Genomic DNA, 13,044 nt, shown 5'->3' on the forward strand with positions numbered 1-13,044 from the left:
GATAAAGTCGCATCGATGAGGGTGTGGTGGGTGCAGAACCGTCAGGAGGGTTAAGGCCCGGGTTGTCGGGTTGTCGGGAGGGACGGAGAACCCAATCAGAGGAGGGGTTGGGGCAGGCTAGCGGTCCAGTTACAGGGCACTGGGTCGCGGGGTTACGGCAAAATCGGCTGATGATAACCCAAAGTGGCCTGACAAGAGGGCGGCTGCTGGGTCCTCAGCAGGGCTGCAACTGGGTCTAGGAGCCGACAGGTTGCTTTTCGGCGCCCAAGGCTGTGTTATGTATGGCAGTTTGCGGCCACAAGACGGCAAATCAAGGCGGAACCCGGAAGACGGTTGGGGTTGAGGGAGGTGGGATGATATAAGACCGGCTGGAGATCCTGTCGTCGGATGTCGATGTGGCCAGGCAGCATACTCACCACCATCGACCCGAGCCATGACGAGCCGTGACGAGCCGTGACCAACGCCGTCCCCTCTGCCAGTGGGCCCCAAGCCCAAGACGCGTGACTGTGATGTGATGCGCCGAGGGCACGCTCGACACAGCCGCCGCCATGGAGGACAGAAGGACGGGCAAGCATGGAGCACTGGAGGGGATGTGATAAAAGTGAGTGGCGACGAGAAATGGCAAAGCCCATGTTGTGTGGCGTGAAGGTCGGAAGACCTGATCACATCGATACCTACCCCGAGCCACTGCCTCGCCTCTCAGAGTTTCTCGCCAAGGAAGGAAGGCTCTTTGGGTTTCTCAAGACAGTTCACTCGTGGTCACGCCACGGCTGCTGGCCATCCATGCCGAAGTACGGAGTACATACACACACACGCTCGCTTTCCCCCTTGACCACTCTCAGCGCACTCACCTCTCTCTCAACTGCCTCACATCCTCTGCCATCGTCATCCATCATTGATACCGTCTACCGCTCCTCCTGAGCATCGAGGCACCGGGGTCTGTGTGAGCTGAGACGAGGCGAAGCTGCACGTCACAACACGGCACAGGACAGAGGACACAGGATACAGGCCAGCCGAGGACTCGGACACCGATCGCCAAGGCACCACCGCACTCGTCGGAATCTGGGGAAGACTGGGGAGACCGCAAACCCTCGAGCCAGTGTAGCATTCTGCACCTGCCAGTTCGTTCCCCTTGCGCGTCCGTGCCCCACCCAGCCCAGCTGCCCAGCTGGCCCAGCCAGGACAAACTCTGAGTCTCTTCCTCATCCTGGCCGACTCAATACGCAATACGGGATCCATTTCATCGCTACGAGCTGTCTCCTAGTCTCCCCGTGGGGCTGGGGGGCCTGGCCTGTGTGACTGCATAGCAGCACGCCCTGGCCACGGCTGAGCTACCACAGCTGGGTGCGACTGTCTCCAAGCTCCGTCTCCAAGCTCCGTCTCCAACCAGAGCCCCGAGGGGGTGAGAACAAAAAAAAAAAAAAAAAAGACACAGCACCAGCTGCTACGATACACACACACACGACACCCCTGCATGCGCCTCCGCCCCCACCCCCACCCGCGACGTCAACTCGTCCAGATCCCTCGATCCTTGCCTGCCATACCAACTAGCAAAACCACCCGCCGCCGGGGGCGACCAACCAGCACCTGGCACCTTTTGAAGCCCAAGGCGGTTTCGCATCCAGTCTCCCGCAGACCACCGACAATTGCGGAATAGTCGACCTGGGGTACTGACCACGAGCCTTTCGTTTTGCTTCGCATCTCACCGCACCATACATCGCTCCATACATCGCTCCATATCGCCCTCGCGCCTCACCACCCCGGCCCCATCGCAACCCGCAGGCCCATCCCTACTCGGAACAGCCTTCCGATCCGTGGCTGCGGTCGTTTCGGCCTTTCCCATCTCCCCTAAGCTTAGCTGTTCTTTTTTACAACCCCCCTTCTCCGCTCTACCGTTCGATCCGTGCCTGTCGCATGCACACGCAGAGTGCAGCTGCTGTGTAGTTACAAGACAGTTCTGGCCCATCGACACGCCAGCATCGACAGGAACCCACCTCTTCCTGCCCGTTAGCAGCCCGGGGCCTCAAGGGGCAAAGAAGCTTGCTTCCCGTGCGCAAAACGCGGAGAGCCGCGACGATACCAAGCTCCGCCGCCGCCGGCTCGCATCAGCTCGGCTTGCTCATCTTGACTACACCAGACAGCAGCATTCGGGCCATTGTGCACAGAGTCGTCCCGTGCCGGCCGTCTCGAGAGCCCACACAGCACTCGGCTGCTCTGCCGTTGTCATTGGGCGCTGGGACCCCTCGCTATCCATTTTCCGGTGGGCCTTGGCGCCGTGTCGTCTCCCTTGGGCCGGGTCCATGGTGCCGCACACCAGCCGATCCACTGCAGCTTTTAGACTCCAGCCCATCAGTCCCAGACGAGCGAGCCCGCCCCAATCTTTCGCAACGGCCGCCCTGCACCACGAGACCATTAAGGTTCCGTTCTCCTCTCGCGCGGCGGAATCCTCCTCCTGTCTCCCGCTGTGACTGGGTCTCAGCAGCCTCAGAGGACCCAGCTCGATTGTCTTGTCATCTTTCCCAATCCCTCCGCCACCCCGGAGCATCAACTCTCAAGTCCGTCTCACAGATCTCGTGTGTCCACCCTCGGCCGGTCCTATAGTCAGTTGCTGCATCAACAAGCCAACGCAGCCAGACCGCTCTCTTCATGTTGTGCTAGTCTTGGCCCTGTCCGCACACACACAAGTTTCGCCATCTTCGCGCCAAGCATGAGCTGTCCACCGTTTGCCCCTCGCTCTCCTAACTTCCGCTTGACCCTTGGGCTTTCTCGGTGAACCTGCTTGTGATGATCTGGTATCTCCTCTACCCGCTCAGAGGGTACGTCTCCTCCTCCATGTGTCTAACTCCCCGCCTTCCGCGCGCCCCAGCATGACGTGAACTCTCGGGTTAACCTGTGCTACAGGACGACCGAGGCCCCTCTGTTGCCACCAACCCACCCGCTTCGTAGCGCATTGACCAGATATGGGAGATACGCTGCACGGCATGTCCTCGCGACGCTGCTGATATCTGTGGCCGTCGCCGGTTTCCTCATCTACCCTTGCCCCTTTCTCTACACGACCGACTACACCGTCGCTGCACCTAACCTTCCGCTCCATGTCTGGACCGATGCCCAGCCTGTCGACGACAGGCCGGCTGCCCAGCCCGATGTCATCATGCGCACGATTTGGGTGCACGGGAGCTATATGAAAGCCCTCGACCGCGACGTGCTCTTGGGCGCCCTGGAACTGCAGGATGCGATACTGGGGCCTACCACCGACTTCGATCCCCGCCAGCCCACCGGTGGCGTTCCTCAGCTTGAACCGGGGGCCGACCTCACCAAACAGGAGAGAGACGCATTCCACGTCATCAACGGCCTCACGAACCAGTCATGGTTTTTCCACTCTCCTCTCCAGTACTGGGCTTGCGACGCCGACAACATCGCGCGGGATACGGACTTTATCAACACGGTCAACGAGAAGAAGACACAGCCAACTTCGGTCAATGTGACTCTGCGGCATTCCATAGTCTTCAGCGGCAAGAAGTTTGAGGACAGGCGGCTGATCGCTGCCGATGCGCTGGTCATCACCCTGCTCCACCTCCAAGACTCGCCCGTGGGCAAGCAATGGAGGAAGAAGACTGCAGAGTCTGCCAAACTCATGGCAGATAAGTGGGACGTTTTCCCGAGGGATGGCGTGACAGCTGGCTCTCAGCTTTTCGAGTTCCAGTTTCGCCCTATTTCTATCCAGGATGCCATCCTGCTGTCTTTGGCTTACTTGCTGACAACCACTTACTTCTTGCTGAGCCTCTCCAAGATCAGGGCGGTCAAATCCAAACTGGGCTTGATCGTAACTGTAGTCGCACAGATCATAATGTCGATCATGTCCAGCTTGACTGTGTGTGCTCTCTGCAGGATCGATCTCTCCAGGATTCCGAGGGCCGCCTATCCTCTAGTCCTTATGGCGATGAGTTTGGAGAATGTCTTTCGCCTGATCAACGCCGTCATACTCACCCCGTCCGATCACAACACCAGCAGCCGCATTGGCTATGCCTTCGGCGAGACGGGTCATGTGGCGCTTGCTAGCGTGGCCCAGAATCTATTGATTCTCTGGGGCCTGGCCAAGGTGGTCTCCTCCGGCGTGTCCGCATTCTGCACCTTTGCAGCCATCGCAATCCTATTTGACTTCTTCTATCTTTCGACGTTCTTCCTCTCTGTCCTCAGCGTTGATGTGCGCCGGACTGAACTCGGCGATGCGCTGGAGAAGGCGTCTATCATGAACAACCGTCTGACTCTAGATGGCCCACCGCGCCAGTCCATTGTCGATGCCATTCTGCAGGGGCGTATAGCACTATCGACGCGTATCGCGGGGACCGTCGTGATGCTGGGCTTCGTGATAGTGGCACAGTGGCACTTCTTGGAGAGCGGAGACGCAAATAGCCCTGCAGGGCTTTGGCGACATTTCTGGCGATCCCACAGCGCAGAAGAATCACCTCCTTATGCTCAGATACACCAAGCCCGGAGCCCAAGATCCTGGCTGCGTCTGCAAGACCACGAAACGGCCAAAGAAGTTATCAACGTCATCAAGCCCTGGGCTCACAGCTACGTTGCTCGCGTCCATGACCCGGTGGTATTCGTGCTCAAGGGCGCTAATCGGAACCCACCCGCGGGCGTGCGCTGGTTTCCAGACGCAGTCTATGACTTCACACACCATCAGATCACGCCTTTCATAGTTTCGGTACTCATTCTGGTGGCGATGGTCAGGCTCCTAATGAACTACCTACTCTGGGATGAAATGGCGGACGTCAGGGGTGAGGATGATGTCGACGAGGTGCCTCTTGTCTCTGTCAAAAGCTTGGCTAATGGGCACCATCTGGACATCGCGAGGCTGTTGGTCGCTCCCGACAGCCACGTGGTGTCCGCTGGGCTTGACCGAAAGATCAGGGTGTGGGACCTGCAGTATGACTTTGCAAGTCACGATGTAGATAAGCCCAGATCCCCGATGGACAGCCCGTTCCCTATACAGGCGATGGCAGTCGACAGTACGTCTAATTGGCTGGCAATCTTGTCGACGTACCGGGTCCTGCTCTGGAATCTCTCCAAACAGGAATGGGGTCCTTCGGCCCCTGTGGATCTATACGGACAGAAGCCGGAGGCCTTCTTCTTCGGGCCCACCAGAAACAACTCCCGTCTTTCGATTATCATCGTGAGACGGAATGGGACCATGACTGAGATGTTTCCCGATATTCTCGAGCACTCGGACCATTTGATCTGCAAAAGCCCTCTGATCTCTGCTGTAACCATCGCGGAAAAGCGTAAGTCGTTGTCTCAGAGTTCCCTTCCAACCATGACCACGGGAGACATCACCACCGCGAGGATTCGGCTAACCAATCCCCATCGCCATACAGCAACGTCTCTCCAGTCCGAGCCACGCCTTTCCATTGTAACTCTGTCACGACGCTCCTGCATACACCGTATCGACTACGTCGACGGCCTGTGGGTATCTTCGGAGGCGAGAATCGTTGGTAGCACCCTCAAGGAGCCGCAGGCCCTGTTGCCTGTCCAGGGCTTCGCGTCTTACATGGTCGTCGGGAGTCAAGACGTCGACCTCGTCGATCTCTACTCGTCTAGGGTCATGCACACTTTCCAGACGGAGGTGATACAGCCCAAGTCTCTCAAGTTTGTGTATCAGGGCCAAAGATCCGGCCCGTGTGGTCGAGGAACCATCACTTCTCTGACACTTGCCTACCTGGGCGGAGAGGATGCCGAGTGCGTACTTCAGACTTACCTGCCAGGGGAAGATTATGACAACATCTGTTTCTCGGACGTGTCGGGTGCGCGCGTACGGTCTAGTTGCGTGTGGGCGGAAACCAGGCTCATTACTCGGCGGATACTCAACCCTGGTGCATGGACACCATTACGGAACGGTTGCTTCGTTGGCATCAGGAGGAAGGAAAGAGAAGATCGAGGCTCTCCGATGAGAGAACGACTCCCAGCGTTTGCGCAATCTGGCCTCCGCAGACGTGGACAGGCCGACTCCTCGCCAAGAAGAAACAAGGCGGAAGAAACTTGGGAGATTTGGGTTATAAGCGGAGTGGAGAAGGACGGAAACGTCGAGACCACACCGTTGGTCGCGCCGGACGACCCTGCCGGGCTGATAATATCCACCCTTGGACCTACGACCAAGGTCGGCTACAGCAGTGCCGCTGTTGGCTTTGGAAACGTGGTCAAAATCATCACAGTCGGCCACGAGCGATTCGACAACGTGGACGACGAGGCGGCCGATGATATCAACTTGACAAACAGGCGGAGAAGAGCACCACATTCCAGACCTAGAGCATCGTCCTCGTCGTACAAGAAATACCAGCGTTGAAATGGAGTTTTGGGGTTGTAATATTACAGAACGGCAGGTCCCGGGGTTTGCTACAGAATACCAGAGATACCAATGGGCATTATACAAGGAGCACGGTGGTTGTGATTTGAAGATAAACGGAAACGGGGAAGGAACAACATATATATTGCTTTATCCAGCATGTTATTGTGTTATTTTCTGGTTATGTCTACTCTTTGTCGTAGGGGTACCACCAATCTCACGATAGCTGTGGCTCTATGTTTGCACCTAGCTAGCCAGCTGCAATAGTACCCGCGGTGATGTTATATTCCTGAACATACATCTGTGAGTCGGTACGGCACCAGAGGTGGAGACGCACAAGTGGGGTTACGGCGACAACTTACGGCCTCTCCTTGTTGTGATGAGGAATTGCTTCGGTACAAATGTGTCGATTCTCAATGCAAAGCCGTGGTACAGGATGAGCTCGTATAGCTCACAGCCTTTTTTAAGGGCCACATGTCTTGGGTGATCATTGTCTCCGTGCTTGTAATAATGCACTACCTCCGTCTTCCTCTGGGCAGCGTCAGTGGCTAGCCCTACATGTAGTGCATTATCCTCTTCCAAGATCACACTTCGCTTTTCCAGACTGAGTTTCCAAAATGTGTCATCACACCAGAAGTTTCTTTCCGATATTTCCAAACTCTGGCGGAGGGCCATCGGCCCCATTCCAAAGAGAGAGGACGCCATCGAACTGCTTCTACAGTCCGGCTCTGGTCGAATTTCTTGTGCTTCCACCGAGATCGCATGGCGAATCCTATGCCTGCTGCTCTCTTCAGTCGACGCCATCACGACACTTCCCAAGTCCCTAATTGCAAAAGCACAAAAAGGCGTGTGCGGCCGTGAAGACCTCGAACTTGATTGCACAGCCCTGACACTACTGGGTGCTCAACCGCACTGGTCAACTGGGAGCCTGTTCAATAACTCTCTGGCTTGTCTCCCTCTCCCAGCTTGTACTTCAACACCTCGACAGGGACCATGCGGCCGGTGAGATTGGCAAAGTCGGCCTGCATCTGCTTCCAGCGGTCGCCCTTCCTGCGAGCATCCGCAAGTGCCATGAGGATGCAGTCGTCCTCGTCAAAATTGTCGTCCGCCGCCGGGATGGCGCTCTTGTCTGTCAGGAGTCGTTTGGCGTAGCTGCCGATGAAGACCTTGGTGTACACGTCTTCGGAGCCGGACTCGTAGCCGGACTCGCCCCCGGCGGCGGCTGGTGAGGCCTGCTTGGGCTTTTTCTTGTCTTTCTTCTTCCCTCCGGTCTCAGTTTCCCGCATTGCAACAGGTGATGTCTTGGGCGCCTTGACAGCATCGTTTTCGTCGCTATCTGCGCCCTTCGACTTGTCGGCCTGGGCCTGCTCTGCCGCGGTGGCCTCCAGCCTGGCCTGCAGGCGGCCGAGGTCGAAGAGCCCACCAAGGGCATCGGTCGGCGCATCCTTGTCTGTATCGGCAGTGGTGGCAGCAGCCTCTGTACTCTCCTCGGGGCCGCTGGTGCCTGCTGTCTCGGCCGTCTTGCCGAGCTCCAGGAGCTCCTTGTGGCGCTTCTGGAGCTGCTTCTTTGGGCGGCCCATGAACTTGGCAATGACGCCCCATGACTCTCCATTCTCCTTCCTGGCTAGGAGCTGAGAGTCCTCTGACGGGTTGAAGTCGGGATTGTCTGTTCCTGCGCCCTTGATCTTGAGGCTCTTGATCAAGTGCCGGACTTGGTCGCTCGCGTCGGACACTGCTCCTCCGCTGGTTGATGCACTGGACGCTGCAGACACATTGCCGACCACGGAGTCGGACGTGGCGCCATCGTCGGTGTCCTCATCGGGCTCGGCTTTCTCGATCTGACTGTTGGTCGCGTGCTTGTGCTTCTTGGCTGCGTACTTTGCCTTGAGCTTTGCGATGTATTCCTCCTGCTCCTTGACCTGCCTTTCGAGCTTCTTGCGCTGCTTGGCCTCTGTCGCAAGCTTGTCCAGCTTGGTTGTCTTCTTGCAGGACTCCTCCAGCTTCTTCTCGGGCCTGGCCTTGATGTCTGTCTTGGAAGACGACTTGGACTTGCTGGCTCGTCTTGACTTTGTCCTCGGAATGACGCGCTCTTCATCTGGATCATCTTCCTCTCCAGCATCATACGAGTTGGTCGTAGTGAGTGGTTCCCTGGCCTTGATTGCCTCCTTCTTCTTGGCACCTGGCCATGCCTTGTGTTTGGGAACCATGACGGGAGCGCCGCCGGGGATGAGCAGGTTGAGCGGCTGGAGCTTACAGTCCGAGATGGAAATGCGACTGCCGTTGTCGCCCTTGATGGCGAGAGTGTCAGGCGGAGCCATTGCTGTCAGGTGAAAGCAGAGTGGTGAAGACTTCTGGAATTGAGGTTGTTGGTGGACGTGGGGTGAGCGTGGGGAGTTTCTTGGTCATTCCAGGTTTGAGGTAATCACAAGATCAAGAGTGCAAGAATGTGCTGAAGAAAACAGAGCTCGAGGCACTAGAAGGTGTCAATCTCCAAAACCTGAATCCAAACGCTTCACTGTTGATTCCCTTGGGATGGACAGCTGCGTGGGGCTCTGGAGGGTTCTTTGGAAGGATTGTAATCAGCTTTGAAAGTTGAGTGAAACAGATGATCCTTGGGTTGAAGAGCTCAGCAGTTGGGTGGTATTGGTCAAATTGAGAACAAGGGGAAAAGGACTCCCGAGATAAGATTCCTTGCCTTTGAAGGTCGACCCGAGAGTTGTGTGGAAATAGGTGAGTTGGACGGAAATGTGTCGCTGTGCGCATCTAGCCATGCAAAGTTGGAGTTGGGCTGCAGGAAGTAAAACATTCCTGACCTCAAAGCTTGCAGTCCATGTACGGATCTGCTGCAGAGATTAAAATATACTGTTTGGAGGGCTGCTGCCAACATCAAACCCTCTGCGCTTCTGTTTGTGCTGTGAGAGACTGAGACCAATTCAGCACATGAGCAGTATCAGCCACTCTCTTTTGTAAGCTTGCTTTTGTGGACCAGCAATACTGCACAGAAAGAAAGACATAGGATCAATTCTGGGCACAATCTGGTCCAGTGCTTTATCTATTACTACCTGGGGTCTAATCAAACATGCACTGAGTAATTTTCAATTTAATTTCTTCCAAGTTTGGTGGAGGAAAACGCTGCACAAATCAGATAGGTACATGCCCAGGTGGGTGTACTATATGGCCTTTAGGGATTGTGGCAGAATTTCCTTGGCATTTCCCACAAGACGATAGTGTGTACAATGTTATTGTACTCCAGGGCTTCCAGTAGATTGATGAGATCTTGATGCCGCGGAGACGTCTGCATCGGTAGTGCTGGTTGACTATGGCTAGGCCAATCACATGTCATTCAGATCTGATTAGTCAATGAGTGCCAATGGGCCGTTTCACGTTTTACCACTTCAGCCGTCGCGAGTCAATAGGAAGGTGCCTCCCCATGGACGAGATCACTCATCGGGAAGGGATCTCATATCATATGTAAGGTCACAATGGCGTCGCTACCGTCGCTCAGCACAAACTATTCGACAGCAATCAAGCTCATTGACGAAGCTCACGCCCGAGATCCCAACAAGACCACGGCGCCAGATGGCTCAGGCGAGGTGCCGTATGAGCTCCACTATGCCCAAAAGATGACGCGCTGGCTCGCCCAACGGTGCCCGGACGCTTCTCCTGCGCTGCAAGTTGCTTGCAGGGCACAGCATTTCAGACGGTCTGTCACTGCCAACCCGCCCAATGACGGCGATGCATGGACTGACAGCCCGGCAGCTGGGAGCTTCCACGAAGCAGCTACCCCATGACCAGGCCTGGATATCTCGCTTGGAGGACAAAGCAGAAGACCCAGGCTGCCGCCCAGGTCAAGGAACTGCTCCTATCCATGGACGAGCCGCCCCCAGAGGCGGACGTCGAGCGGATATCGGCCCTGATCAGCAAGAAGGACCTGGCCACCAACGAGGAGACACAGGTGCTGGAGGACGTGGCGTGCCTGGTGTTCCTCGATGACCAGCTTGATGGCTTTGAGTCGAAGCCTGACAACGACGAGGACAAGGTCGTAAGCATCCTGCGCAAGACGTGGAAGAAGATGAGCCCCAGGGGCCGTGAGATGGCGCTGCAGATGAAGCACAGCGACCGGGCGACATCTTTGCTGCAGAGAGCTTTGAAGGATGATGACGAGTAGAGACTCAATATGCAGCTAGGATTTGCTGAAATCGCAGTGTGCCCCTCGAGCAGCATCTTCACATCATGTTCAACCTGCTTTAGATGGCCAGTCTCCACTGGCTCGACGAGGGGAGGCTGAGACTTGGACTTTTGTGCAGCATATCTCGACGCCCTACATGCCCTGTTCTTCTTACAGCTGAAATGATCCCCCAAAGCTGTGCCAGCGTCCAAGCCGAGGATCTCACTGTCCGTTCCCCTGGTGCCGCCAAGACGCTACGGCATCCATCGTCCAGCTTTAGCAGCGGTGTCAGGATCTCGGAAAGTGCATGTGCTGCTGCCTGTTGGTGGTCTGTTGATCCTCCCGGCTGCGGGGTGCTTTGCTGCACATAAAAGGCACCGACAATCCTGTCTGCCTGTGTAGCGCCGGGTGGGCCATGCGAAACCCAGAGCAACCACAAATCCTGTAAAAATGGCCAGCCCTTCAACACTGATCAAGTTCGACGTCTGCTTGTACAAGAAGGACGATGTGTCTTACGAGGACTTCGTTGAATGGGCCACCAAGGTGTACCCTGTCAAGGCGAAACCAGTAATTCAGAAGCACGCGGTGAAGTGGACACAGGTCAGTCTCGAGAGAGAGAGAGAGATGTCGAGCTGACAATGCGCTGACTTGCTCGGATGTAGACGGTGAACCCGCCACACTTCCGAGAGCCTCTCCGCCACGCTCTCAAGACCGATATGGGCCGGCCCGGCTGGTCCATTCCTGACTATGACATGGTCACGACATACTGGCTCCACAGCCTTGACGACCTACGCCTGATGACCACGACGCCGGAGTGGGCAGAGCTGGAGGTGGGGGCGCAGGCTATCACCAACATGGACAAGGGCCACTTTGTCGTCGGTCATGAAATCGTCCATTTTGAGAACAACTCATGAGGGATTGACCCTTCCTCACCTCAAGCACGAATATCGGTCAAGACCCTGGTAGAAATGAAACCAAGTCATGTTGTGCAACTTGTGCATATTAAGGGCTGCCAAGCCTAATACTACTACTGCTGTGTAACCCGAGCTTCCGCTATAAAGGTGATATACATGGATCCATCCCAACCCTAACGTCTGTCTATCTCATAAGCACCACCCAACCTGATCAAGCAGCCTGCTTCTCGCGGCGCAGGAACTCGGGCACAACCTCAGGGAAGGTGTCCACCACCTTGCGCGTGGGCTTCCACCCGAGCCTCGCGATCCTCGAGGAGCGGATCTTCATGTTGACGCCGTACATGATGGCGATGTGCATGGCCCAGGAATCGGGGGGAGGCGGCGGGGCGAGCGGGTCGTACTCGCCGTCGGGCCCGGCGAGGCTGATGCGCGCGGCCTCGGTCACCGTCACCGACCTCATCTCGTCGCTCTCGATGACGCCGTGCTGCTTCAGCACGGGGGCCAGGCCCCTCATGAAGTCGGAGAACGAGATGTCCTCGCCCGTGCCGAAGTAGTACGCCTCGCGGCCCCAGAGCGGCAGCGTGCCGGCCTCCCTCTCGATGGGCTTGCCCGCCAGCGCCGCCAGCGCGTCCTCGACGAGGATCATGTAGATGCCGGCCAGGTCCATGACGTGGACCCAGGCGTGCCTGTTCTCGCCGGGCGAGATCTGGAACGCCGACTTGAAGGCACGCGCGGTGGTCAGGATGGCCGGGGTGGTGATGGGCGTCGGGTGCTCGGTCGACGGGCTCACACCCCCGACGAAGCCCGGCGACACGATGGCCACGTTGACCTCGTCGGCGGCCCCGCGCACGATGCGGTCGGTCACGGCGTGCGTGTGCTTCTCCTCCAGCGCGCTCAGCTCCGGCACGTCCGTCAGGTCGTCCCACCACCTCGACCCGTCCTTGCCCTCCGGCTCGTCCCAGATCAGCGAGGCGCCCGACGTGTGGATGTAGTACGGCGTCTGGCCAGAGGCTGCCCTGCGCGACTTCTGCCCGCGCAGGATGGCCTTGATGCCGTCGTCGTGGGTGATGTCCGGGCCGGCATTGATGACGATATCGGCTTGGGAGCTGGACTCCTCGATGGTCTTGTGGTCGCCGAGGTCGCCCAGCACCGTCTGCACCTGCGGGTATCGGGCCACCAGCCGCGAGGCCTTTTCCTCGCTCCGGACCACAACCTTGACCTGGACGTTGCTGCCATACTGCTCCAGGATCTTGTGCAGCACTGCGCCGCCGACGTGCCCGGTTCCGCCAATGCTATGTGTGGGCCACGCGTGTCAGGTCTTGGGCCCAAGGCTCGTCCTGGGGGTGTGATTCTTACAGTAGGATCTGAGGCATCTTGTCTTCACTTGTGGCTTTTTGACGTCTTGGGTACGGGTTGCTTCGTGTTGACAAACCTCCTGAACAGATCCGAACCGGCCTTTTAAACATGTTCTAAAGCGAAGTTTGTTGTCGCCCCACTTATGCGCTAGATTGCAGCTCATTGCAACCCATAGTCCCACATAGGACACTTGTCCTATATTGGCCGAGGAAGTGATTTGACCGTTGAAAATGTAACCTTTTGGCAGACCCTGTCGATCC

The 13,044-nt window shown here is 57.0% G+C and overlaps 5 protein-coding genes across 5 annotated transcripts; 3 read left to right on the forward strand and 2 right to left on the reverse strand.

Moving 5' to 3' along the window:
• The first annotated feature begins 1 nt into the window (after window position 1).
• Window positions 2-6,616, forward strand: KVR01_011121 (uncharacterized protein). The gene is made up of 3 exons (XM_044791992.1): window positions 2-2,816; window positions 2,902-5,288; window positions 5,382-6,616. Exons 1-3 carry the CDS (start codon window positions 2,785-2,787, stop codon window positions 6,344-6,346), a joined length of 3,384 nt encoding a protein of 1,127 aa, XP_044640268.1. The 5' UTR covers window positions 2-2,784; the 3' UTR covers window positions 6,347-6,616.
• Window positions 6,617-7,278: 662 nt separating this feature from the next.
• On the reverse strand, window positions 7,279-8,664 carry KVR01_010978 (uncharacterized protein; the record flags this gene model as incomplete). The annotated part of the gene is made up of 1 exon (XM_044789461.1): window positions 7,279-8,664. The coding sequence occupies one exon, from the start codon at window positions 8,662-8,664 to the stop codon at window positions 7,279-7,281; it is 1,386 nt and encodes a 461-aa protein (XP_044640125.1).
• A 1,164-nt stretch (window positions 8,665-9,828) lies between these two features.
• KVR01_011004 (uncharacterized protein) lies at window positions 9,829-10,514 on the forward strand (the record flags this gene model as incomplete). The annotated part of the gene is made up of 2 exons (XM_044787135.1): window positions 9,829-10,049; window positions 10,106-10,514. The coding sequence occupies 2 exons, from the start codon at window positions 9,829-9,831 to the stop codon at window positions 10,512-10,514; spliced, it is 630 nt and encodes a 209-aa protein (XP_044640151.1).
• Window positions 10,515-10,964: 450 nt separating this feature from the next.
• Window positions 10,965-11,428, forward strand: KVR01_010876 (uncharacterized protein; the record flags this gene model as incomplete). Its single annotated transcript, XM_044788125.1, has 2 exons — window positions 10,965-11,114; window positions 11,177-11,428. 2 exons carry the CDS (start codon window positions 10,965-10,967, stop codon window positions 11,426-11,428), a joined length of 402 nt encoding a protein of 133 aa, XP_044640023.1.
• A 68-nt stretch (window positions 11,429-11,496) lies between these two features.
• KVR01_010878 (uncharacterized protein) lies at window positions 11,497-12,918 on the reverse strand. Its single transcript, XM_044789230.1, has 2 exons — window positions 12,785-12,918; window positions 11,497-12,720 (listed from the first exon to the last, which is right to left on the reverse strand). Exons 1-2 carry the CDS (start codon window positions 12,892-12,894, stop codon window positions 11,640-11,642), a joined length of 1,191 nt encoding a protein of 396 aa, XP_044640025.1. The 5' UTR covers window positions 12,895-12,918; the 3' UTR covers window positions 11,497-11,639.
• Between the last annotated feature and the right edge of the window lie 126 nt (window positions 12,919-13,044).

Source organism: Diaporthe batatas (genome assembly GCF_019321695.1).
Source record: "Diaporthe batatas strain CRI 302-4 chromosome Unknown Contig00014, whole genome shotgun sequence".
Classification (NCBI taxonomy): Eukaryota; Fungi; Ascomycota; class Sordariomycetes; order Diaporthales; family Diaporthaceae; genus Diaporthe; species Diaporthe batatas.